The 26,921-nt window shown below is 42.8% G+C and overlaps 1 protein-coding gene across 1 annotated transcript in view; it reads left to right on the top strand.

The window, feature by feature from the left end:
* The first annotated feature begins 2,500 nt into the window (after positions 1-2,500).
* Positions 2,501-26,921, top strand: part of LOC147707744 (trypsin I-P1-like) — a 31,178-nt gene continuing 6,757 nt past the window's right edge. Inside the window, exons 1-3 of the mRNA XM_086926602.1 lie at positions 2,501-2,546; positions 13,899-14,076; positions 19,474-19,733. Of these exons, the coding sequence (XP_086782728.1) occupies positions 2,504-2,546; positions 13,899-14,076; positions 19,474-19,733 (481 nt within the window). The 5' untranslated portion in view covers positions 2,501-2,503. The remainder of the gene's footprint in view (positions 2,547-13,898; positions 14,077-19,473; positions 19,734-26,921) is intronic.

The raw sequence follows: 26,921 nt of genomic DNA, 5'->3' as shown, positions 1-26,921 counted from the left end.
GCCAATTGTGCTCTAGAGAAGAATTTGTGTCTTTCAACTACAATGCTAGGTTTTTTTCCGTAATTTTCTTCTAAAGCTTTTAATGCATCAGAATATACATCTATGGACGTATCATTTGCGCTTGTTTCACTAGTTTCACTGCTTTCATCATTGTCAACAACAGTTGAAACAACACGATTTATAATAGGTAGTGTTTTTAAAACTTTTCTGCCCTCAACTCCCAAATTATGTTTTAATAATGCTAGTTTTCTAGATGGCAAAAATACATCACCGCCAATTGCTTCTAAATAGGTCTCAAAAGATTCAGACCAATCCTCCCAATTCATAGACGGAGGACCAGGAGATTGCAAAAATTTGGGAGGAGCAATTACAGAAGATGAGACATCCATAATAATTACAAATGTAATATCAAACACTCAAAATAAGCAAGGAGAATAAAAAAAAAAATTAACTAAAATAATTAAAGTAGTCACCGTTGTCAAATTGGAATATAAAATAATGAATTAAAATAAATAATGTAGTCACCGTTGTCAGCGAGGTTAAATGCAGCTGTTGTTGAATTCTGCTCAGCGAGGTTAAATGCAGCTGTTGTTGAATTCTGCTAAATTGTTTCCGTTTTGTAAAGAGCGTTGAATTCCCACCATTTCATCAAGGGAATAAAGAAGTCTTTAACAAGTTTGCAGTAATATCGTAAACGCGGCGTGTTTACAAAGAAATTGAAGCCGGGAGCAATTGAATTGCCGTGAAGATCAGTGGCATCCGGTTGCTATGGAAATTTAAGATGGCCGCCACGTATTCGTCGTTGCGTAATGATACGCGATGACGCCGGTGTGCGTTGACGCGTGATGACGCCGGTATGCGTTGACGCGTAATGACGCGTGAAGAAACACAGCAACAATGGAGGAGTCGAGTGCACGCGAAGGAGTTGAAATCAACACAGCATTTTCAAGTAGGAAACGTTGGCAGTTTGTTAAGGTTTTTAACGTGGCATTACAATTTAGCAAACATTAGAAGATCCAAATTACAATGTTGCACAAAAATATAGTTATGCATATAATGCTTCATAGGTTCTGACAACGAAGGATTTATCGAATAAGTTCCGGATTTAAACGCAATTTAGCAGTTTTTTTAAGAGTTAAATTTTAAGAAGATGTATGTAAAAAAAGTTTAAATGTACATCAGATACCTTGAAAATCCATCGAAATGTTCTGTTTTAATCTGGGGTTGTTGGAAATGTTGGAAATTTTCAGCTGTAAGAAAATCTTCAGTTCATCAATCGATTTTCTTCATAAATTCTTCATTAATCCAGATTTAATCCTTAAAATTCTTCAAATCGATCCCATCCTCGTGGCCACTGAAATGACTTGAAGTACAGTGGATTGTAGTAGAAAAAGTAGTTTATTCAAAGTAACAACCCCAGGGAGATCCAAGGACCAACTCTCTCAGTAACTGTTCATCTGTGTACTGCCCCCTGGATTCCACACTCTGGAATCCAGTGAGCACAGCGACCATAGAACATTACATCATTACAAAGATATAACAATAAGCACTAAAATCAGGCATGCATTCTATCCACTGAAAGGCTCGAGCTGGATCATGGCTTTAGCAAAGACAGCTGATCAGCTCAGGGCTAAAGACATAATGGCCGGATGTAAAAATAGAGGAACACCGAGAGGTTTAAGTTGCAACAGCAACCACATGATCATAGCAATGTGGAGAGAGTTTTAGGGGTAAACAATGCAAACTTCGAAAAGGAGGTTCTGCAGATGTTGGAGTGATTTTCTTCTGATGTGGGATCTTTATGTTGTGGAGGTTTCTGATCAATTTTTCATGTCCTGCTTTAAAATATGAACGGCCATATAATGAACAGGCGCACAGGTTGAGCGTCGAGCTGATCACCTGTATGTGCACTTGCAGTTCCTAAACTGCATACATTTAACTCAGAAGTTCTCCACGTTAATGCAAGAGAAGTAGACATCAAAGCTGGGGAACAGAGGGCGGCAATCACTGCTCACTGTTTTCTGAGCTGCCCTTTTTGCGTTGGTGCACTAATTTGGAGATATTGTGAGGTAAATGCATGTACATTACAAAACACACAGTTCTGCGGTAAGTCCAAGGCAGCCATTCATGATAGGAAAACCTAACTACAGTAGAGCACACTTTTTAAACTGCTGGAACAATATCTAAAAAAAATTCAATTTGTCCTTGCCCTTGAAAAAGTATTTCCTTCTTGTTCACAAATGTATATGAGTCAGGGCATTTATTTAATCTTATATCACAAGCGATTTTTAGAACGCAAACACTTGATATCCTTGTAGCCAAAGTCACCTTAAGGATTAAGGAACTGTTCTTTTCTAAGAAGTCATTCGGATTATCAGGTCGCGATATGGCACATAAGTAGAAATGTACACATTCTGAGGAACCTCTGACGCACAAGACTTGATAAAGAAATGTATATAAATGTTTCCTCCCAGATTTAATAGTTCTAGAACCCTCCAAGAAGATGAAGCTCTTTCTCGTGCTGGTTCTGGCCGTCTGTCATGCAGGTAAACGAGAGAGAGAGAGGGAATGCCAGGCTTTACTTATGTGAAGCTTGAGAAATGCTATGGTCACTAATTTAGGAACAAGGGGTGTCCGCTGTCACCATCCCAGGTGCTTTTAAGAGCCTTGTACATGGTCTGCATCACAGCTTCTTGGAAATAAGGCATAAGGTTTGTAAATAGCAACATTTGAGAACAGATAACGGGGGGATTTAGAAACCAAAATGATGGGAAATGTATTGAAGATTTAAATAAAGCCATACTCAGCAAGAGTGTTGTGCTGGACTGTAGGGTGGTCTGGCATTCAGGCACCGCCAGAGGGCCTCCTCGGTAGGGCCAGTGTGTGCTGTTTTGGTCCTGTTACCAAAGAAAAGGTAAACAAATTGGCCCTTTCAAACTGGCCTCTCTGGCAGTACCAGACTGATGACAGGCCAATCAGTGCATAGCCTCAGAAATCAGGAGTGGCCTTTCTAGACTGGAGTGTTGGCATGGGTGCAGGTCGGCTACACTTTCAGTGCATGCACCCATACAGGGCTGTAGGATACATCTTGGGTGTTCCCTGTTTTGCTGGGAGGGTGTGACTGGAGGAGAGGTGTGAGGACTTCCAGCTGCAGAGTTAACAAGCATCTTTGAAGATGTTTTCAAAGTGGCAGGAGGTCTTGCAACCTATGATAAGCCTCGTCACATCAGACCCTGAGGTCCAGAGGTGTGTCCCAGGGAGCAAACATTTACACAAATATGTACAGCGGCGTAGGAAGGGGGGTGCAGTGGTTGCAGGCCGCCCCGGGTGTCATCACTGAGGGGGGTGACAAAATGCCAAAAATATGTGTTTTTAAAATACAAAAATTACACTTGCAACTGTAAGTATCTTATTTTTCCTACTTTCTTTAATAATTTCAATGTGGGGTGGGGGGTGACAAGAAAGTTTCTGCACCGGGTACCACCTGGCCTTGCTACGCCACTGAGTACGCAGCATGCTTTGTGCCACTTTATTGTAGTTTGAGTTTTGATTATTAATCTGCCCTCTTCTTTTCATTGACAGTCAATGGAGACGGCGCAGGGTTTAGATTAGAAATGTCTGAATGAAGGATCCTAGCCATGAAAGACACTAAAGAGTATGGACCAAGCCAAGGGCAATCAATGCAGGTGTTTAATGCAAAAGTGGCGTGGTTGCCTGTCCCCCCTCTGAATGGGGCAAAGAACAGCATTCTGAACCAGGCTTGTAGCCAGGAGACTATGTTGGCATGCCTGGCCACACTAATGCTAACATAAAAGAAAGGCAATGGGCAGGGATTACTCCTAGAAATTGTCTGAAACATTCCTGCAAAATGGTGAGGCGTTAAACCTTGCAATTCATTTTCCTTTGTGTTTTTTAGGATAGTATTTCCCTGAGCGTTCTTTCTGTAAAATATGTGAAACTGTGAATTTTAGGCAAATTGTGCCCACATCGTTGTTTGAAAGGGAATACAATCTTGGGGTTCGCCCAAATCATTTTAAGAAGCATTTGTGTTTTTTGCTGTTCAAAAGCACATTGAATCAGTGACAGCAATAAACATCACTGGCAACACCAATCAGTCTTGTTTGCTAAGGTTGAGATTGTGAGTGAGCAACAGGGTGAGCTTTGCACGTGCCGACAGGCATGGTAAAGGTATATAAAATCAATTAAAATATTTGTTTTAATATTTTCAAGGTGTCCATCAACTTGCAATGAATTGCTTTCTAAACTTTCGAGATGGCAGCATAACTTGACCCAATATAGAAAATGCCCTCAAGTGCTGCTACAATATAACACATATATATATATATAGGATAGGATATGTGTTTGTAAAGCGCTCGAATGCCGTGGCGTCTTGGCGCTGGTGTGTATGGAAGTGGTACAGCCTATGTTACAGGAGCTAGATTGAGGTAAACTGCCAAGTTTTCAGTTCTTTCCTAAAGGATTGTCGATTTGACTGAAATCTCATGGCTGTTGGCATTTTGTTCCATAACTTTGCTGCACAGTTTGAAAAGGTTCTTCCACCCCATCTCACTCGCCTAATCCTATCAATCTGGAGAAGGCCCAGATTACTGGAACTTAGCGCGCGAGCGGGGTATAGGGCATAAACATTTTTGGGATGTCCTTAGTCCCTACCCCGTACAATGCTTTTTGAACCAGGCATAGAGCCTTGAATTCCACACGCTGCTGCACGGGGAGGCAATGCAGTGCTCTAATTCCTGCCGAGGTTGATTGACCTCTAGGTATATTTAAAAGCAGCCTCGCGGCAGCATTCTGTAATGACTGCATCTTACTCATCTGGGTTTTATCAATCCCCAACAGCAGAGCATTGCAATAGTCAAGTTTAGATAGTAAAAGAGCCACCACCACTGTCTTTTGTAATTCCTGCGCAATGAAAGGGAATATCTTTCTCAAAGTTTTTATTAGAAAGAAGCAGTAAGAGGTAAGACTATTTACCTGAGCGGAGAAGTTTAGCTGGCTATCAAAGATGACTCCGAGGTTTCTGACCTTGGGCATGGGGCTGGGGCATTCCCCGGCTCTCACTGGCCACCAGGAGTCATTCCACAGGGATCGCCCCTTACCAAACTTAATAGCCTCCGTCTTATCTGTGTTGATTTTCAGGAAGCTATGGTTCATCCAGGTCATGATCTCAGTAAGGCACGCATGAAACCTAACAGCTGTGTGTGTCTTCAGGTTGTTTGGCTATCGAGATTACAAGCTGAGAATTATCCGCATATGATACCATGGCGAAACTATGCTTCCTGACTAGTCTGACCAGGGGAATGACACAGATATTAAACATTGTTGGTGATAGGGCTGATCCATGTGGAACCCCACAGGGAAGATGGAAACTGTCTGACTGCATGCCATCCCAGTACAAGCTCAGCTCCCTCCCCTCCAAAAACGATGAGTGGAGGGTCAAAGCTGAGCCCTTGATCCCTACTTCCTGCAGCTGCTGCACTAACACCGTGTGGTTCATAGTGTCAAAAGCTGCAGACAAATCTAATAGTACGAGGACTGCTCTGCACCCTCTATCAACTGTTCTGCAGATCTCCTCAGTTGCTACAATCAGAGCAGATTCTGTAGAGTGGTATGACCGAAAGCAATGCTGATTAGAATCCAGCAGGTTGTTGGTGTCCAGGTACTCAGTCAGCACCTTATTCACCGACTTCTCCAAGATTTTAGCTGCTATGGGTAATCCGGCGATCAGGCGATAGTTCTTGGGCTCCAAGGGATCTAGGGTGGGTTTTTTCAGGATTTGCATAATCATTGCTTTCTTCCAACAAACTCGGTAGCTACCTGATATATAGTATATACATATATATTGATAGACAGACAGACAGGTACATAGATAGATAGATAGATAGATAGATAGATAGATAGATAGATAGATAGATAGATAGATAGATAGATAGATAGATAGATAGATAGATAGATAGATAGATAGATAGATAGATAGATAGATAGATAGATATCTTACGTCACTTTATCTCTACCAATGCCTGAACCAAAAGGAGCATTTACCTCCCTTTACCTCTACCCATCCCTGAACCATCAAGATTCCTTACCTCCCTTTACCTCTACCAGCCCCTGAACCCTAAAAACTCCTTGCCCCCTTTGCTTCTACTCACTCCTGAACAAATACCCTATCCCTTAACCCTTAAACCATTCATTTTTATGTGACATACAAATTGTCATTTAAAAAAATACTTACCTGCCTTGTTAAGGTCTGTTTTGTAAACGGAGCTAGCCCTTTAAAGGGCTGCTACTTGTAATTACAGAAATAAAAACGGGAAACATCCTAAACCACGATAATTGAACCACGACTCACCTGAACAACGAGGAGAAAATAACGAAGACTGCTGAACAACGTCGGCCGGAACTACGAAAGGCTGAACAACGAAGTATAACGTATCCTGTATAACGTCACTCCTCAGAATTAAGGGAACATTAGGGGGAGGGGGTGGGAGGTCTCCACCACAAAAAGGATAAATTTAAAAAAAAAGCTAATGGTATGCGTTGTCAAAGCATACTAACGAGTGGTTCACGCAAGAAGTATTGTAAGTACAATAGTACCATCTATTGGCCAAACACGAGATGTATCATTTCGTGGTTTAGGAAGTCGTGCTAAAAAAGGTAGTGGTTAAGAATAGCTCATGGTTAGGCTTTAGTGGTTAAGGCAGTAGTGGTTTAGGCAGTCGTTGTTTAGACATACAACCAAATAAAAACATATACCAATTGAAACAGATAATTCAATCGATCTCTGATTGCTTAACGCATTCAATGCCTTTTCTTTCACAGTAAATATTGCCTGCTGATTATTTTAGGATATTTATTTAGAGAGCCATCAACAGGAGAGTTTTGTCAGTCTGTGCTTCCAGAAGTTCCATTGGCCGGTCTCAGATTAATTCTACCTGCAGAGTCTGTTTTTGGACATTAGTTAAGTAATGTGATGCTGATTGTACAGATTCTAAAGTGCTAAATGCTTCTCTGGGATCGCCTCAGAGTGCTGGGAAGGTGGAATCCAGTAGTAAAATGTAAAGTTTACGGGTTAACATATTCTAACTAAACCCCCCAAACCTAATTAGACATTTACCTATTTATTTAGGTGTTTAGTCTTCTTAAGATAATTTCAACGTGTTGATGTGAATTCGAACAAATAACAAATCATTTTAGGTTAAACCATGGCTGAATACACCACAACGCAGCGAATTACACTATCTGTTCTTCCATTGCATAGACTGCGTACCTTCTGTCACCGAATGACCCACACCGAGACTGGTAGGTGATAAGTTTGTTCTTTATTGTCTTGGTATCTCCGTGCCCACTTGCACGTCTGTTCCCTCTGCCTTCGTCCAGTAAAGTTTCCCGCGCCACTCCCTGACCGGAAGTGGTGTCCTGTCTCTGTCCCCTCCTCTAGGTCCGAGTGCAGGGTCCTTGAGCCCCTGACACCAGGTCACTACACCTTCCCTTTCCAGTCTATGTCGCCCCCCTCCCCCTTTAACCCACTCCTCTCCTCGACTCTCACTTCACCCCATGGCATTAGTGCAAAACGCACTGTTTCACCTAAACTGCTCTCGTGTCTCCAGTGCTGGAGAAACATCGCATCACATGCTGGATGATTTGTGCATCACTGGAAGCACCTTGGCATAAAATATTACAACTTCCTAGGGTATTCTGTTTTCAGGCACACTGACAGCACCTTGCATAAAACATTACCAGTTCAGATGTTATTCTATTTTCTGGCGCACCGACAGCACCTTGGCATAAAACATTACCAGTTCAGATGTTGTTCTATTTTCTGGCACACTGACAGCACCTTGGCAAAAAACATTATCAGTTCAGATGTTATTCTGTTTTCTGGCACACTGACAGCACCATGGCATAAAACATTACCAGTTCAGATGTCATTCTATTTTCGGGTACACTTACAGCATATTGCATAAAACTTTACAAGTTCAGATGTTGTTCTGTTTTCTGGCACACTGACAGCACCTTGGCATAAAACATTACCAGTTCAGATGTTATTCTGTTTTCTGGCACACTGACAGCACATTGCATACAACTTTACAAGAAAGGATGTTATTCTATTTACTGGCGCACCGACAGCACCTTGGCATAAAACATTACCAGTTCAGATATTATTCTATTTTCGGGTACACTGACAGCATATTGCATAAAACTTTACAAGTTCAGATGTTGTTCTGTTTTCTGGCACACTGACAGGACCTTGGCATAAAACATTACCAGTTCAGATGTTGTTCTGTTTTCTGGCACACTGACAGCACCTTGCATAAAACATTACCAGTTCAGATGTTATTCTGTTTTCTGGCACACTGACAGCACCTTGGCATAAAACATTACCAGTTCAGATGTTATTCTGTTTTCTGGCACACTGACAGCACATTGCATACAACTTTACAAGTAAGGATGTTATTCTATTTACTGGCGCACCGACAGCACCTTGGCATAAAACATTACCAGTTCAGATAATATTCTATTTTCGGGTACACTGACAGCATATTGCATAAAACTTTACAAGTTCAGATGTTGTTCTGTTTTCTGGCACACTGACAGGACCTTGGCATAAAACATTACCAGTTCAGATGTTATTCTGTTTTCTGGCACACTGACAGCACCTTGCATAAAACATTACCAGTTCAGATGTTATTCTGTTTTCTGGCACACTGACAGCATCTTGGCATAAAACATTACCAGTTCAGATGTCATTCTATTTTCGGGTACACTGACAGCATATTGCATAAAACTTTACAAGTTCAGATGCTGTTCTGTTTTCTGGCACACTGACAGCACCTTGGCATAAAACATTACCAGTTCAGATGTTATTCTGTTTTCTGGCACACTGACAGCACCATGGCATAAAACATTACCAGTTCAGATGTCATTCTATTTTCGGGTACACTTACAGCATATTGCATAAAACTTTACAAGTTCAGATGTTGTTCTGTTTTCTGGCACACTGACAGCACCTTGGCAAAAAACATTATCAGTTCAGATGTTATTCTGTTTTCTGGCACACTGACAGCACCATGGCATAAAACATTACCAGTTCAGATGTCATTCTATTTTCGGGTACACTTACAGCATATTGCATAAAACTTTACAAGTTCAGATGTTGTTCTGTTTTCTGGCACACTGACAGCACCTTGGCATAAAACATTACCAGTTCAGATGTTATTCTGTTTTCTGGCACACTGACAGCACATTGCATACAACTTTACAAGAAAGGATGTTATTCTATTTACTGGCGCACCGACAGCACCTTGGCATAAAACATTACCAGTTCAGATATTATTCTATTTTCGGGTACACTGACAGCATATTGCATAAAACTTTACAAGTTCAGATGTTGTTCTGTTTTCTGGCACACTGACAGGACCTTGGCATAAAACATTACCAGTTCAGATGTTGTTCTGTTTTCTGGCACACTGACAGCACCTTGCATAAAACATTACCAGTTCAGATGTTATTCTGTTTTCTGGCACACTGACAGCACCTTGGCATAAAACATTACCAGTTCAGATGTCATTCTATTTTCGGGTACACTGACAGCATATTGCATAAAACTTTACAAGTTCAGATGCTGTTCTGTTTTCTGGCACACTGACAGCACCTTGGCATAAAACATTACCAGTTCAGATGTTATTCTGTTTTCTGGCACACTGACAGCACCATGGCATAAAACATTACCAGTTCAGATGTCATTCTATTTTCGGGTACACTTACAGCATATTGCATAAAACTTTACAAGTTCAGATGTTGTTCTGTTTTCTGGCACCCTGACAGCACATTGGCATAAAACATTACCAGTTCAGATGTTATTCTATTTTCTGGCACACTGACAGCGCATTGCATAAAACATTACAAGTTCAGATAATATTCTATTTTCTGGCGCACCGACAGCACCTTTGCATAAAACATTACCAGTTCAGATGTCATTCTATTTTCGGGTACACTGACAGCATATTGCATAAAACTTTACAAAGTCAGATGTTGTTCTGTTTTCTGGCACACTGACAGCACCTTGGCACAAAATATTACCAGTTGGGATGTTATTCTGTTTTCTGTCACACTGACAGCACATTGGCATAACATATTACTAGTTCGGATGCTGTCCTGTTTTTCTGGCACACTGACAGCAATTTTGAAATAATTATTACCAGTTTCGATGGTATTCTGTTTTTTGTCACACTGACAGAACCTTGACAAAAAAGTATTACCAGTTCGAATGTTATTCTGTTTCCCGGCATACTGACAGAACATTGGCATAAAATATTACCAGTTCGGAAGTTCTTCTATTTTCTGCCACAGACATTTTGAAGTGCATTACCTGGCCTGGGATCAGTGGTGGACATTATGGGATTTTCAATATGAACTCATTTCCAGGTGCACTGTATGTAACAGACAGGCACAGCTGTGCCTGTACAGATGTTTTTCTAGTGTGCCCCATGTGTTTTGCTTTGCCACCCAATTATTTATATGCACATAGATTGACTGCAGTACTTTGCACATCTCCCTGAGTTCGTAGACTGACTGTTCGTCTCCTCTACTCTTTTTGCTTATTTGGCCTGAGTCACAAGTATTTGATGAGTTTTATTCCTGGCTGTAATATGAGCTACTACTCAGTATTCAAGAGAAAGACACAGTGCATCGCAGAAAAAAGCTTTGTGAGTTACAGGCCCCTTGTGCTGGTGACTCTGCTTGCATTCGGCCCTGTATTTTCTTCTCTGTGCTCTCCCTTATGCTCTTCTTTCAGTGGTGTGGGTGCAGCCGCCGTTGCCACAGCCACTGGGCATCTTAATCTGGATTGGGAGATATGTGGAGTGCTCTTCTTTCAGTGGTGTGGGTGCAGCCGCCGTTGCCACAGCCACTGTGCATCTTAATCTGGATTGGGAGATATGTGGAGTGCTCTTCTTTCAGTGGTGTGGGTGCAGCAGGTGCTACCACAGCCACTGGACATCTTAATCTGGATTGGGAGATATGTGGAGTGCTTGCGTTGATCACCTTGTAGACTATGCAGGATGTGTTGAAGGTGTTGCAGGGTAGAGGGAGTCAATCAAGGGGGTTCTCGAAGGCTGCATGTGATTCACCTGTACCTCCATAGACATCTGATTAAGTAGGCCGTAGAATAGACAATGGTCTTCAAGGAGGTCAAGTTTGATTTATGGATACCAATCAGCAGGACTGACGGAGCCTCCGGTGAGATTTGGCAGGACCAGTTTTTGAGGAGATGTTCTCATTAGTGCAGGTAGAAAGGCCTTCACTTTTACAGTTGGTCCCAAGAAGATTTTAGGGCAGATTTACAATAACATATCAGCAGGGATGCGCCAGTTATTGTGAGCCACGGCTCCGCCATCATGGATGCGCCGCATTTACAATGCGGTGCACCATGGGGCAAAAACGGCACAGATGCGTGACGCATCTGTGCCGTAAAGGCGGCGCATTGCTGGAGTTGCGTCACAAGCATGACGCAGCTCCAGCAATGCTCTGGGGGGCACTATCTTTGCAATGCTGCATCAATCCTTACGCCTGCTTCAAGCAGGCGCAGGGTTTTGACGCAGCTTGGGCTCAAAAGTGACTGAGTGAAATCTTGTAGATTTCACTCAGCCACTTTTGGGAGGCGTTCCTGCGCTGGAACGCCCGCCCCCCCCTGCGCAGGAACTCCTACTTCTGGTGCAGGGCTTTACAACATGACACAACTCCCCGGTGCGTCACGTTGTAAATACTCCGCACCATGGCACCTCTTTTGTGCCGCCGCAGCGTCACAAAAGTGACGCAACGGTGGCATAAAAGAGGTGCAAGGGGCTTGTAAATCTGCCCCTTTGTCTTTTGGATGATGTGAGTCCTGAAGCTGAATTTGGTGTTGATAGTATCACCCGGACAGTGGTGATGGAACCATTTTTTGAGTGGGGTAGTGGCCAACGACAATACCTCACTTAAAGCATATGTGATCGTTTGTCTTTGAAAACACAACAAATGCTGACAGGATATTACATCGAAAGACCTTTTTAGTGTTCATTGTCCCTCTAAACTCTTTCAAGTTTTTATGGTGGTGATGCAGCATCAGTGCCACTGCACCAGGACAGTGAGTCATGGGTTAGACAACTCAAGATTCAATGCTGAAAGCCAGCTTTGCAGTGGCTGCTACTCCCTGACACAGCTAATGAGTACACATTTTGTATTTGTTGAGTTAAGCTTCCGGTAGGCTTTTGCTATCCATGCTTGAACGTGGTTAAGAAGTCTTTCAGGCATTGAATGTTACTCCTTGAGGCTTCTACATGTGGCGCTTAGGATCTTCAATACCCTCATGGGATTTGGTGTCTTTGTTGGTGCATTGGACTCCCAAATGCCTCTATGTACAGGGTAAAGATTCCAGGTGAGCTGATGTGGCCATGGTGGATACCACAGGATACAGAGAACACTCAGCTTTGAGGGAGCTCATCAAAGAGTTGGTTTTGGCAATCCAAGTATCTTGCTCTGTAAATAACACGAAGGAGTGCAGGGTTACCACAAGTCAGCTACTTTATTCTTAAAGAAGATCTCATCCACCCATTCACCAGCTTGCCTGGAGTAACTGTCACTGATTCCTCTACACATTCCATCACCTGGTTCTGATGTGCTAGGTGACATCATGGTGTTCCATCAATACCCAGGTCTGACAGCCATCAAGCTACACAGCTACCACACGCCACCCTTTCCTTAATACATCAAACAGATTATAGTTCTCTTTTTTAACTTTACACACAATTTAAAACTAAGAAGAACACTTGTAAAGATACACAAAGTACCATAACACGAGGGTGTCTGTGTGCAGGGGAAGATTTTTTATGTACAGGAAAAGTCCCCCTTCCTGCACATAAACAATCTTTAAATGCTACTTTGTAACTTCTATGTGTGCTGCTTATGCAGCACATATAGAAGTGGCAAAACGGCATTTAAAAATAATTATTCTTTATGTGCAGGAAGGGGGACCTTCCTGCACATAAACAATCATTGGCCTTTTGCTGTTTTCATGTGTGCTGCACAACACAGTCCACATGAAAACACCAAAAACTAGGAGAAATGAAACATATCTCCTCGTAGCGCCAGGGTAAGACCAGGTTTTCCCGGGTCTTAAGTCTACAACCTGCCTCCTATTTATGCCTCCCTTGTAAATAGGGGGCAGCGTCAGAATCAATGGGTGTTGTGGTGGAACGCCTACAGCAACACCCATTACCCTCCCCTTTCACGCTAAGCATAGTGCGAAAGAGAGCCTTATTTACAAGGCACGTTAAGCCCTGTTAAGTGGCTTAACGTGCCTCGTAAATAAAGCGAAGCTCCTTTCGCCACAAGAACGTCGTACAAAGTGACGTTCTCGGGGCGATAGGGGCTTGTAAAAATGCCCCACAACTTCAGTGAGCCCAGATTACAAATAGAAATCTCTTAACATTTAAAAGATTTCAGCACATTAATTGGTCTGTGGTGTGTGCTCACTGTTGAATATATAGCATGTATTTGTTTCAATGGCTACAGAGTTGATTAGCCCAGAAGGTAGTCCTGAACTCAATGCCTAAGATTTCAACAGGGTGCTGCTTTTTAGGGTCACATAAAAATATCTAGTTGTGCCCACCTATATCTGTGAAAATAGTCAATTTCGATTTGGTTGCCTAACAATAGACTTGCAGACTGTCTGCTGCTGATAAATCATGATTTTTTCTACAAGATTGGGCATTTACCCCCACATATGCCAGCTTTTCACTCACCTTCAATGAATTACGGTGCACAAAAAAGTGTTATAATTAAGACCTTTTAGAACACCTACCCTAAATGCTTTTACATTTCTCTTGATTTATGTTTTACAGGTGCATACCCAACAAAGGTAGAAGATGTCAATGATATAGTCAATGGCTTCAACTGTGCTAAGGGCAGTGTGCCCTGGCAGGCCTATCTGACATACAAGACAAACGATGGAGACAAATTTTGTGGAGGATCCCTGCTCAATCAGTGGTGGGTCATATCCGCTGCACATTGCATGGGGCTGTGAGTATCATTTATGGACATACGTTGCGCCTAAATGTGTTTAATAGAAGACATGAGATCCATTTATCTCAAGCAAATTTTCCCCTCAGATCTTTTTACTGTGTGCTCATGGCAGTCTCAATGTGTAACATTTATAAAAGTACATACGTGGTCTGCAAAATCAGTACCTGAGTCAGTTGAACTGTTTTAATATTACTTTGATTTTCCAAAATTCATGATGAGAGATATTTTATGATTTGTAGATAACTGAAGTTTATCACAAGGTATACCATGCGGCGCACATTAGTTATGTCTATTACAAACTATCAATCAACAGCCTGAGAATTTGATATCCAACCATCACAACAAATTGAAAAATTTAATCAACCATCTATTAGTTTTCAGACTGTCTTCTAGTTTAGATGGATTACCAACCTGGGTGGCATGCCGCAGGTGTATCTTTAAACATTTGTGACATCTAGCCTGCTAGTATAGGAGCCAATACACAAACATATTAGTAATCATGAACCAGTAAAAGCATGGTTACTTACGGGTGCAGATGTATTACTTTGTGCTATTTGCGTAAATTACCACTAGTAATACTAGACAGCTGCACAAGGCACAAGTTTCCAGGCTCACTACTGGTAATACTGGTAATGTCATGTGACATCTCCCGCGGCCCACAGTTCCTGCTGTAGGTAACTCTACATAGCGTATAACTACCCATTTCTTTTTCCTTATTTTTCTTTGCAAGGAAATCATTCTTCCTCTTAGAGAAAGTCCTTTTTGCAACCCTCTCACCAAGTCTGTTCCCCTTCCCAACCTGGAAGGAAAGTTGCCCCAATCCCTGGCTGCAGTGAACATTTACAAGACCAACCACATATTGTTCTGCCAACTTCTCATCTTTTTCCATCCATTTACTACTGCAGATTTCTTCCCACTTGTGGCGGAGAAATTCACATAAAAAAATCATTCCACCTACCAGGAATCCTTTTGTTAATTTCTGGTAAATAGAAGCATTTTCAGCTGCAATATATACACTTAAGACCGAAAAAGCCTTTAGGATTTTGCCTCATAGTGTGCTAATATTAGATTATGTGCACAGATGTTTTACTAAGTAGCTGGACTGGAAGCAAGTGGGTCCACAGTGGGAATGACTGCACGGCAAAGTTATTAAAGCAACGATTATGCACCAAGGAAGAGAGGAAGCCAAAAGTTCTAATATGACAAGATGTTTAGGACATTGACACATGCATAAAATACCCAATATTTAATTGAAAAGTGCAAGAACACAACCTATAGCAGAGCCACGACCAAAACAGTTTGTCCGTGAGCAATGTGGATCAGCAAAATGTAAACTAAAGTTGTCAGAAAAATCAGGGCCCTAGCCAGTCTGGCTGTCCACCATGGATTCAGCTCTCTGGGCTGTGCTGCAGGGCTAACAAGCCTCTGCCCTACCAACAAAAACAGATGACCCCAAGTCATTCATGTCTCTATGAAACACCAGTAGGATTGGGAAAGCTGGGATTCTCATCTAGAATTTACCTTACCAATCTCAGGAATCCCAACTCGGGCCGATCAGATCTTTTTACCTGCATAGAAGTGTGGAGGGAAGATTTCCAGTTTTCATTTTTACAACTTTACAAATCCAAATAACTTTTCGAATCAAAGAATCACTGACTACGAACTGAAGCTTAAAGATGTATTACAAAGCCAAAAACAACTTGATGTACAAACATCTCAGCAAAAGATTTAGGAAATAAATCGGCACTAATACAAACATAATCCTGCACAGACGTCTCAAACGACTCAGGATGAAAATCAAAGTCAATTCAAGAAGCACCAGACAAGCAATAACAGCCCCTACTTGAAGTCTGGACTGCATTTACAGAAAAGAGAAAATCTTGGTTAGTCTGTCCCTACTCTAACTCTAAGATGACATCCCTACTTAACATCCCTCCCAGGCAAGAGTAAAGGTGTCAGCAGTGAAGACTTCCTGAGAAGTACACTCACTCTCAGGTAAGTAGCCTAAGCTACCGAGCTCGTTCTAAGATGCACCTTCCTACACCCCACTCTGCCCTAAGTTCCTCCAAATATACTCTAAGACTGCTTACATCCTGCTCTTGATCTGCTCAAGACTGCTCTCCAAGATGACTGCCTAAGACTGCCCTCAAAAGACTGCTCTCCACCCTCAGGGTGCGGTCCCTAATACAAAATCCCAAAACCAGTAAACACGCCCTAAAACATGCCCCTCTGGCAGGTGTCGGTCCGTGGAGTTTTCCAACATGGCACGTCTCCATCAAAAGTCCGTTGAGGTGTCCTTGGGTCCCAGGCACCTTATCCGCTAAATGTTTCACTCCCGCATTCTTGTAACCTCCTTTGCTTTCTCGCCTGCCGTCCTAACTCCTAAAACAATTAATTATTTCACCTAACAAGCTCCAAGGCCTTGCACCTACAGACCGAACTACATAAGAAGCTGCTTTGCACCCATTCTAAGTTTCATTTCAACATTTCTGAGGCAGCCTTTTCCAATGAGAAATCATTTCACTAGCAACTAAGGCTAAGCAAAGACATTACAGTTAAGCCTCTACTGGCTTCTTCATGTCCCAGGCCTTTACACGTTTACATGCATTTCTAATATAACATGAGCATTGCAATCCAAATTCATTTCTAACACATTGTTAATTTCACCTCTAAAGTAAAAGCATTTCCTAACGTTATCACCACTCCTTTCTACATTAAGCAATTACACGTGCAACTTTAATATGGCACGTCTAACCTAATGCAACAATTTACATATAGAACACTAATTTCTCGACATTAACTAAGGCACATTCTTTAGTTAAGGCACTTTTTTAGTCTTCAATTAGCATAAGCACACAACTACATAGTGCACTGATTCCGGCCTAGTACTACATTACTAAAGTCACACATTTAACAGGTTTCTCTAAATATGTGGGTGCTGACGATTATAATGCACCCCTATGATTTTCAGATAAGATGGCGCTCTCTCAGTCTGATGCTGTATATCTAAGAGTTGTTGAACCTTTCTTGGGTCCCTTAACAGCGCGTGTGATGAGGAATATAATACCAGATAAGGTACCACAAGAGAAGGTTGGCTACAAGGTAGATGTAGAGGTGCAACTAGGTGGAAACTCAAGTAAACATCTGTTGCCAATATATTTTGCATAAATAGAAGTGAGAGGTTTAAAAAAGTTTTTCTTGAGAGATTTTTCAAACATTTGATCTGACCATTGACTTTTACGTAATAGTCGCATTGCTTCTCCAGACCAAGGCCAGAGTGAGTTGGCCACACTTTGACAGTCTACCACCTAATTAATCAACAAACCGGCGATCAAATAATTTTTTTCACACATGCAATACAGAATTGTTTCACTTTCAACACTGACCTGAGACACTGCTGTTCTGGCTACATGAGAAACACTACAATAGCACCCACACTAACCATGGTGGTATCTTAATTAATCTACACAAGGACACTTGTAATAATAGACTCCTGTGTATGCTCTCATATTACTGAACTATACAGGTTAAGTTCACCTGCTGCTCAAACCTACAAACAAACTTATTATGAGAGGTCATACTTCAGTCTGCCATGAACAGCAAGTAAGTCAATGTTGTTGCCAGAAGCACTTACAGCCTCCAAACACACCCTTAACATCACACACCCAAAAGTAAGAGATAACATTGGAATCCATAATAAAAAGAGTCTCATTGAAAAGTTTCCTAATCACTGGATTCTATAATATCAGAAGTATTATTAAAATCAAGTCTATCAGAGCTGACTTTTCAACCTTCCACAAGTACCTGGATTTAACACAGAAACGTCTGGAAGTGGTAGAAGGCAGACTGGTTAGAAAGGTAGATTGCAACCAGGCTATCTGCTACCTGCGACAGACGTGACAATGTTCAATATTCATGCTACACTAGTTTATGAGGATAAGGGCCCTTCATTTTCTTAACATAAGGATATCACACTTACCATTCCAGCAGGAAACCCACTTGTCAGAGATGGAATCCCTGGAATTAAAAAGTTGACATTGTCCCAAGGAACCATGTGAGAACACTAGCAAATATCCCCTGGCAGTACAGAAATCTATGGAGGCTTTGCTCCTTTCACTAGATGCTTAAACAGCTTTCAATTGGCTAGAGTTGACAAGTATACTAATTTATGCGCTCTGAAGACAAAAGCTATTAAAACCCCAAAAGTAGGGGAAAACAATAATAGAGGTCTGGAGTGCAAAGTTAATCAGAGCAAAGAAATGAAGAGCAAAAGAGAGAGTGAGAGATGGCTGAAATGTAGAGTGAAAAGAAGGACATAGTAATAGAAGGAAAAAACGGTGACAAGAAGCAAGAGTCAAAAGGATGAAAGGATGGATGCAAGAGTGAAAGGTTTGATGAATGGAAGGATAAAACTAAATTTGCATGGGTGGGTGAAAGAAAGCTATGTTATGTTATTACTATTTGTAAAGCGTAACTGTTACCAAAAAGGTGTCCTGGCGCTAAGAGGAGGCCTAAAGAGGAATCAAGCCAGACAAAGAGATACGCACATCAGTTAGATCAATTTGTGAAAAGCCAGGTTTTTAATGTCTTCCTAAATGCAAGGAGGTTGGTCATGCTTCTTAGAGAAAGAGGAAGCACATTCCAGGCCTTTGCTGCGTTAACTGTGAAACGTCTGCCCCCCCAATTGGCCTTCTTCCCCCTAGGTACTGTCACCAGTTTGGCATCAGAAGATCGTAATGTTTTAGTCGAGGTGTACCAATGGGTGAGTCGCTTAAGGAATTCAGGCCCTATTCCATGAAGTGGCTGGAATGACGAAAGGCTGGATAAATAGGTGGATAGATTACTGGATAGCTGGATGCAATTGTGAAAGGATGTGTTGGAGAATTAATAAAAGAAGAGTGTGTTGGTGGAGGGAGGAAAAAAATAGATGGACGGATGGGTAAAAGGATGGATGAATGGTTGGAAGTGTAAATAGAAGGATGGATGGAAAACTGTAATGATGAAAGGGTGGATGATGGAATGGTGAATCGATGGATAGGTGGATAGAAGCATGAAGAGATTGATAGATGGGTGCATGAAAGGCTTAAAGAATGGAAGAATGGAGAGATAGATGGATGGAAAGGGGGATGAAGGACCTCATCTAGAGTAGGTAGGGCTTACTCGCTTCACTCACCCGATAGCATTTGCGGCATGGATCAAAGTGGAGGGTATTTTAATTTTATGCTACTACTCCATTGCCTGTTGTGCACATTAGAGGGATCGAGTGCAACTAGGGTGTGACTTTGTTTGCAAGTATTTTCTCCATCAAGTCTCCTGCTCTGTCTCTTTCTTCCATGTCTGTCTCACACACTCTATGCCTTCCCCTCTCACATTTTCTCTGTTTTTCTTTGGTAGACCCGGTACCATGGTAGTCCACCTGGGTGAATATGTCCTATCTGCCTACGAAGGCATGGAACAACGAATAGCTGCTGCTAAACAAATCCAGCACGCAAACTACAATCCCCAAACTTTCAATAACGACATCATGCTGATCAAACTGGCTCAGCCGGCACAGTACAACCAGTATGTCTATCCGATTGCGCTGCCGACCAGCTGTGCGGCCGCCGGCACCTCGTGCACTGTGTCTGGATGGGGAAACACTGTAACCAATGGAGGTAAAACTGAACGATTCTTCTTGGTTGGAGTCATTATTAACAATTGCATGATGTTTGCTTTGTTCTTCTGCAGCAATAGGGGCATTGCTTTTGAATATGTTGTCTATGTACACTGCTGCCCATCTATCTATATATGTATGATCTTCAGTATCCAATTTCTGGGAGAAGAGTAGATGAAATTCCAAAAGTCCAAATGTTAACACTAAATAGATTTTAATATAGTGTTGCAAACCACACGTATGTTCTTTCTAAGCACTATTCAATGGCACTTAATTTACTGATCTCAGAAACAGGGAAGACTATGGCCTGATTACGAATTTTGTGGCGTGGAAGCCGGCTGCCACCCCACAGCCCCGCTCTCACACCGCCAAACCCGACTGCCTGATTATGAGTTATTTTGTGGCCTGACGGGCAGGCCGCGTGGCGGTCCCACAGTGGTGCAGTTTAAAGGCTAATTAGTGAGCCTTAAAACTGCACCACAGCAGGACTGGCAATGCATGTTCCTGCAGTCCATGCCATGCAGGAACTGACAATGATGCATGCATACAGGGAGGCACAACATGTACTCCCCTGCATGCACCCCCATTTACAGAGGAACAGGAGGCCCGAAGGGCCCCCTTTGATTCCCCACAGCCGCCTTGTCATGGCGGGCTCACCTCTATGAAAAGGCTGGCGGTGGGTAAACTAGTAATATGCATGGCGGTGCCGCTGCGGCACCACAATGCATATTGCTTCCCCAGACAACCGCGCCACCACCAGGGTTCACGGATCCCTGGTGGTTGCGGTTGTCCCAAAGCACTCTGACCGCCGTACTCGTAATATGACAGTCGGACTGCTGGTGCGACAATTCCCAACTGCTACTGCGCCTCTACCACAAGTTTGGCTGTTCTATGGACCGCAAAACTCGTAATCAGTCCCTAAGTCAGCCTTGCTAGCATTTGGCCTCGTAACATGATTGTCACAACACACAACAGCAACAAGCCTTTTACTCACTGGGAGAACTTTAAAAATAATGACACCAGGCCAAGATAAAGCAAAGATTTCAGCATCTACGTGCAATCAAATGAGATCAAAGCCATTCCACGTATGGCTGGCTTCAAAAAACAGAGAAGCAGTGTATCAACTAGAAAAAAGCTTTCCCTTCCTAATCTTTAAAGAAATATTCGCAGGAATCTCTTGCAATATTCAACTTGAACTGCCACCTATTGGTAGCTGTGGGCACTAATATCCCAAGAGGCAGTTCAGTGTTAATGCTGTAAATCTGTCTCTAGCTAAGTGTGCATCATGCAGACGTCAAAATGGAACCCCAAACTCTCTGAATAACGTGTGTCTACTTTCCTCCTCACATTCTAGTTATGCCATCACTAGTAACTTGTGAGGTTGAAAATGTCATTACTACTATATTATAATGATAAAAACATGCATCAAAGTTCCTTATTTATTTTTTTTCAAACCTGTTTAAAAATGTTTTTCACCACAATAGCATATGTAGGTACAGCATTAGTGAACCAAACATATTTCAAAAGAATTAAGGTGATGAATATGGCATCTTCAATACACCCCATGAAAAAATCCAAAATAAAAGTGCAGTCCTGAAGGCGAAGTGAAGTCAGGGTGGAAATCAGACAAAAGGTTCGACTCAGTAGTACGTGGGCATCTACATATGGGGAACATTGCAAGTAAGTGAACGGATCTCATAGGTGTACAGTGGGTCCCCAGCCACTCTTGGTTACTGGTAAGGGTGGTGTAATAGATGGGGAGCTCCTCCTGCTTTCTGCCTTCAGGGCAATGGACTCATGAAAGGGTCCCCAAATGCCCCAGCGTCTCTCTCTGGGTGCCTGTATAGACACATAGGGACTGATTATGATGTTGGTCGGAGTTGCCTCCGAAGGACATCTCTGCAGTTTCCGTACCGACTGACCTCAGGATAGCGGTTAGAAACCACAATTACTGTGTGACGGCACATGGTGCGGCGGTTGGAAACCGTGCTCAGCACAAGCTCCCAGACAAACGGGAGTTTGTGGAAATCCCTGCACTGTGTGGCAAGCCCCTCATGGAGTCTGCCACAAAGTGTAGGGCTTTTCAGGGGGGCACCATAGATGCCCCCCCGGCCCACAACCATTGGCCACTGACAGAAGAGGACTCTGCTTGGGGTCCCCAAAGTCATACCACAGGCTTTCCATGTTGGAACCCCCCACAGGGAAAGCCTGTCGGAAACCGACATCATAATCCCGACGGTTGAAACACCATCCATAAGGGATTATGATCATTTTCCAACTGGCCGTCAGTCTCCTTGAGCCCGGTCGGAAGCCAGTCAGATTGACCGGCCAGTTTAAACTGCAACCGCCTTCTTTGTAACAAGGCGGTTGGAGGTTGAACCATGGATGTCGGTCGTAAAGTCTCCGACCAGCGACCAACCTCCAAATGAGGCCCTTAGTTCTTAACTCTCTCACTGCACACAATAATTTCACGGAGTCATTCCTGGGGTATGGGGATGTGCCCCCTCATTCATGATCTAGCAATCCTACAATGGGCAATAACTAACAGTAATGCCACCAGCTTCCTCCTGTAGTAGGGAACTTCAGCTACGCATCCCAGTAATAAGGGGAGTGGAGCACATGGAATTCTTACAGAGACTATATTATTGATAATATGAACAATCTCCAATCAATAATCATGCACAAGGGGGCATACATTCCCAGGTCCCTTTTTTATTTAAAAGGTAACTGATATGCAGAATGGTCTTATGGAGGCTAGAGCCGACAACCCTAACCTAACTCGCGATAGTTCCAGTCCTTTCCCGTTCCCGCCTTTCTCTAGGGATCTTTTGACACCAGGGACAGGCAAGCCATCAGCAGGGTTGCAGTCCTTTATCCCACTAGACCAACCCCGGCTGATGGCCCTCCTGGCTTCCATCAAATCAGGTCACCCTTAGACCCTCTAAGCCAAACTAAGGGGGAGTTTTACCAACTTTTCAAGTAGCGCAAAGCAGCAGCCGCAAATGCTGCACTGCGCTATGTGAAAAGGAGAGAGTAGGAGGGTGCCCTATTTACTAAAATAAGGCACTCTAATACCCTCTCACTAGTGCCGGCGCTAAAATCAGCTGTCGTGCGCCACAAAGACACCTTTGCACCATGGTGCAAGAATGTCTCTGTGAGTCTAGCATAGATTTTGTACAGGAAGGGCACCCTTCCAGTACAAAATACTATGCTGAGACTCACTTCAAACATTTTCCCTATTTGTATGCGTGCTGTACAGTGCAGCACACATGCAAAGTAGGAAAAGGAAGGAGAAATGAAAGCATTTCTCTTTCCTTACGCCTACTTCATAAGGGCGCAGCTTTCTCACGCTAAACCCAATCTAATTTACTTAGTAAATTAGATTTAGCGTGAGAAACCTTGGGTTGTTGCATGGGAATTCCCATGCTCTACCCGTGGTAGACTCCCATGGCACAAAGTAATGCAAAGCAGTGCTGTCAGTTGCTTTGCATTACTTTTCTGTTATTTCCATTCGTAAACAAGTTTAGCGCTGGAAAAGTAAATTGGAAAAAAAAGATTTTACGCCGATTTGCATCACTTTTGTGACGCAAACACAGCACAAAATTTTAGTAAATCTCCCCCTAAGTATGTTAAACCCACAAGCATTACAGCTGGTGTTGGAACTCCTGAACACCTCCCTAAGCGAAGGGCTGCTGCCTCAGGCCTGGAAGCATGCGATGGTGCTCTCTTTGCTCAAAAAGCCTAACCTGGACTCTGCCAATCTGTCCAATGTCAAACCTATTTCATTACTCCCTATCTTCTCTAAAATACTGAAGAAACAGGTCAACTCTCAGCTGACCGCATTATTGGAAACCCAAGACACCCTCCACCCTTCTCAGTCCAGTTTCCGAGCAGGATTCAGTACTGAAACTACCCTCTTGGGAGTCACTAAACACATTAGACAACATGTAGATTCTGGCGGCACAGCCACTCTGATCCTATTGGATCTTAGCACTGCGTTCAACACTGTGTCCCATACTATTCTCTTAGGCCGACTGATCCTTCTGAGCATTTAGTGCTCAGCTCTGGCATGGCTCTCCTCCTTCCTGTCAAACCGCACGTTTCATGTCTTTTCAAATAATTCAGTGTCGGAAGCTCTCCCTCTCTACTCTAGCGTTCCCCAGGGCGCTAACCTGAGCCCGTTGCTCTTTAACATTTACGTCTGCCCACTAGTGGACCTGGTGGAAAGCTATGGGTTGCCCCTGTTCTTCAAAGTGGATGACACCCAGATTAGTTTCTCTCTGTCATCAGGACAAGCACTCAATCAGAAGATGTTAACTTGTGCCTCAGCCTGGTCACCACTTGGATGAACACCAACTCCTTAAAGTTAAATGGTGACAAGACTGAGGTTATGATAATGGGCAAGAACGGCCGACTTTGGGGCCTTCATCAACAGCCGGCCATGTTGGGAATTCCACCTATCCCCACCAATAAAGTGTTAGACTCCACTCTATCTATAAAGCCTCAAATTAGCAAAGTGGCCTCTATGTGCTTTGCAACCTTAAAATGGCTAAAGAAGATACTGTGGTTTCTTCCATTCTCAGCTAAAAGAACTATCTTCCAGGCTCGACTGCGGCAACATTCTATACATGGGGACTGATAAGGCATCCATAAAACGCATATAGGTGGTTCAGAATTTCACAGCCATGCTCCTGTTCCACCTTCCAAAAAAAGTCTTTCACATTGGAGCTTCTCCAGCATCTTCATTGGCTCCCACTGACCAAGCGTATCGATTTTAAAGCACTATGTTATATGCTTAAGATCCGCTGCCACTCAGGACCTCTGTACGTGCAGAAACTGGCATTCCTCTAAATCTAAAATCCAGCTCACTCCCTGCGATCCAGTAGTGGTTCCTGTTTATTGTCCCAAGGGCTAGATATGTTCACATGGGGGGGCAGTCTTACTCTTTTCTTGGTCCCAGACTATGGAACGCTCTTCCGGCGTCTTTAAGATGCTGCACCACCGCGTTCACTTTTCACAAGGAACTAAACACTTGACTGTTTAGCTCCTAATAGACAGATTTACCTGCTCTCTAAGTGCTGGGAAGCCCTGTTAGGGTAGATATGCGCTATACAAGAAGGCTATAATAAAGGTGTATAAAATAAAGTGACGGATGGAATTCTTGAATTCATCTCAGCTACTGGTAATTACTCAGGCAGCATCCCAATCCATCATTATTAGGAACATCATGACAGAACAGTTTGGACCCAGTCATATGTACATCAGTCTTGACCCTGCTCCAATGGAAACAGTCCAGACCAAACCACCAGGTCAGGCCCTGCCTGAACCGGAACAAAAGCAACCCAGTGACACATTTCATTCCATATAGGAACTTCATATGGGCAAGACTTGTAAATAAAGCACCAACATTTGTACCAAAGAGCAGCTCATCAACATTTTATTGATCATGATACCTTTATCTTTCATTAAGTTTCCCTTAAGTATCTGTTTGTGAATATTGTTGCTTTGAATTATAATCCCATCTTTAGGATAGTACATTTCTTCCTTTAAAGTACATCTACAAAACTGGTCATACACTATTTGTTTTTCTGGACACTTAAGGGAAAATTGATAGAAGATAAAGATATAGTGAGCAATAAAATGTTCACTAACTACTAATTATTTATGTTGGACTCGAGTTTTTGAGAGGTTGACTCTACTAGATTGTATATTTTTGCAATGACTTTTGGTTTACCCACTCCCAGCGCCTGTTAGGTAAACTCTTATTAATACCTCCCAGGAGGAGGGGATCATCTCATCTGAATTAAAACTATTGGTAGTAATCTGTCTCATATAGAAAACCTCAGTGAGCCCCATAAATACAGGTTGCTATTATCAGGTTTTTTATTTGCCCGCCCCCTTCGAATATATAGAGAGAGATATTAACCTTACCACCTTCCTTCTCTGATTGGAAGATGTAGGCATTTATTGCAGCGGTGGCTTGCCCTGTTGGGCGCAAACTCTGCGTTCTCGTTGTTCTTCACCACTTTGTTAATTATACCAATAGTGAAAAAAAGTTTAATATTCACTTTTGATATAATAAAAAATGTAAGCATCGGTCTGATGCAGTGAATTTCCTCATGCTGGCGCTGGCCGAGTGAGGCGTCTGCACCAGCCCTCAGACAGATTTTTCCGGGTTGATGACTTCTCATTTTTGGTCTTAAGGGCCTAATCTGCTCAGTTGTGAGCCCATTAGTGATGCGCTACAGGTTACCCCTGGAGCTTGAGGCTCAAGACCTACAGTGCCCAGGGATATCTGACTATCAGGCTGTCACCCTGATCCATTATGTACAGGTTGGGGTGGAGTCAAGACCCTCATTGACCTCACCCCACTATTGAGGCACCTCTGCCAAAGTTCTGGATTATTGGACATATCAGGGGCAGAATATACCTCTTAATTACTCATTGTAACCCTACATACCATTACCCCGCAAGTCGTAACAAGGGACGCTGGATGTTGGAATAGTATAATTTACTATTCCAACTCCAGTCTGTGCAAACAATAGGGAAGATGGTGGATTTTAAATCCAACACCTTCTGCCCCCTCCGCAAGTCGTTGTTCCGACTTGCGAAGTAATGGTATGCTTGGTTACAATATGGCTGTTGTAACGACCCGTTGTAATTCCCTGCAGGGAAAACTTTTCGTTGTAAACGTTGTTTACCATCGGGGCCCCCCGGCTAAATGCAGGCATAATCCAGGTATTCTCTGCATAAAGTGCACTCAAACCAAAATGCCGGTGCAGGCACATTAGAGTTTATTCTTGGGATAAAGTGGCAAAAGGATGGCATATTGGAGGTAATTCTTGGCATTAGGGGCACCCATGACAAAATGCTGGCCCTAGCACACCATATGTAATTGGAAGAAATGTCCTGCCCCGGCACATTTAGAAACAATGGGGCTAATCAGACAATTAATGAGTGACCTGACAGAGCCTGTGACTTTTGAGCAAAATGATAAGAAAATTGTGCTTTTAAATGCACCATCAGACCCACATATTTTTTTACTGGGAGAGCCCTACTCCATAGGAGGAATTGGGTTTGCTTGCTTTGATTTCTTGCTGAAACCCGGAGCCACTATCACACCTTACCACTTTTAAAGATCACCAACCGCCACTAATTTAGGGCTCTACCACTGTATGAATTAATTTAT

The sequence above is a fragment of the Lissotriton vulgaris genome, chromosome 6 (assembly GCF_964263255.1).
Source record: "Lissotriton vulgaris chromosome 6, aLisVul1.2, whole genome shotgun sequence".
Taxonomy (NCBI): Eukaryota; Metazoa; Chordata; class Amphibia; order Caudata; family Salamandridae; genus Lissotriton; species Lissotriton vulgaris.
The sequence above is the reverse complement of the archived record's forward strand: the minus strand, read 5'-3'. Positions and strand labels throughout refer to the sequence as shown.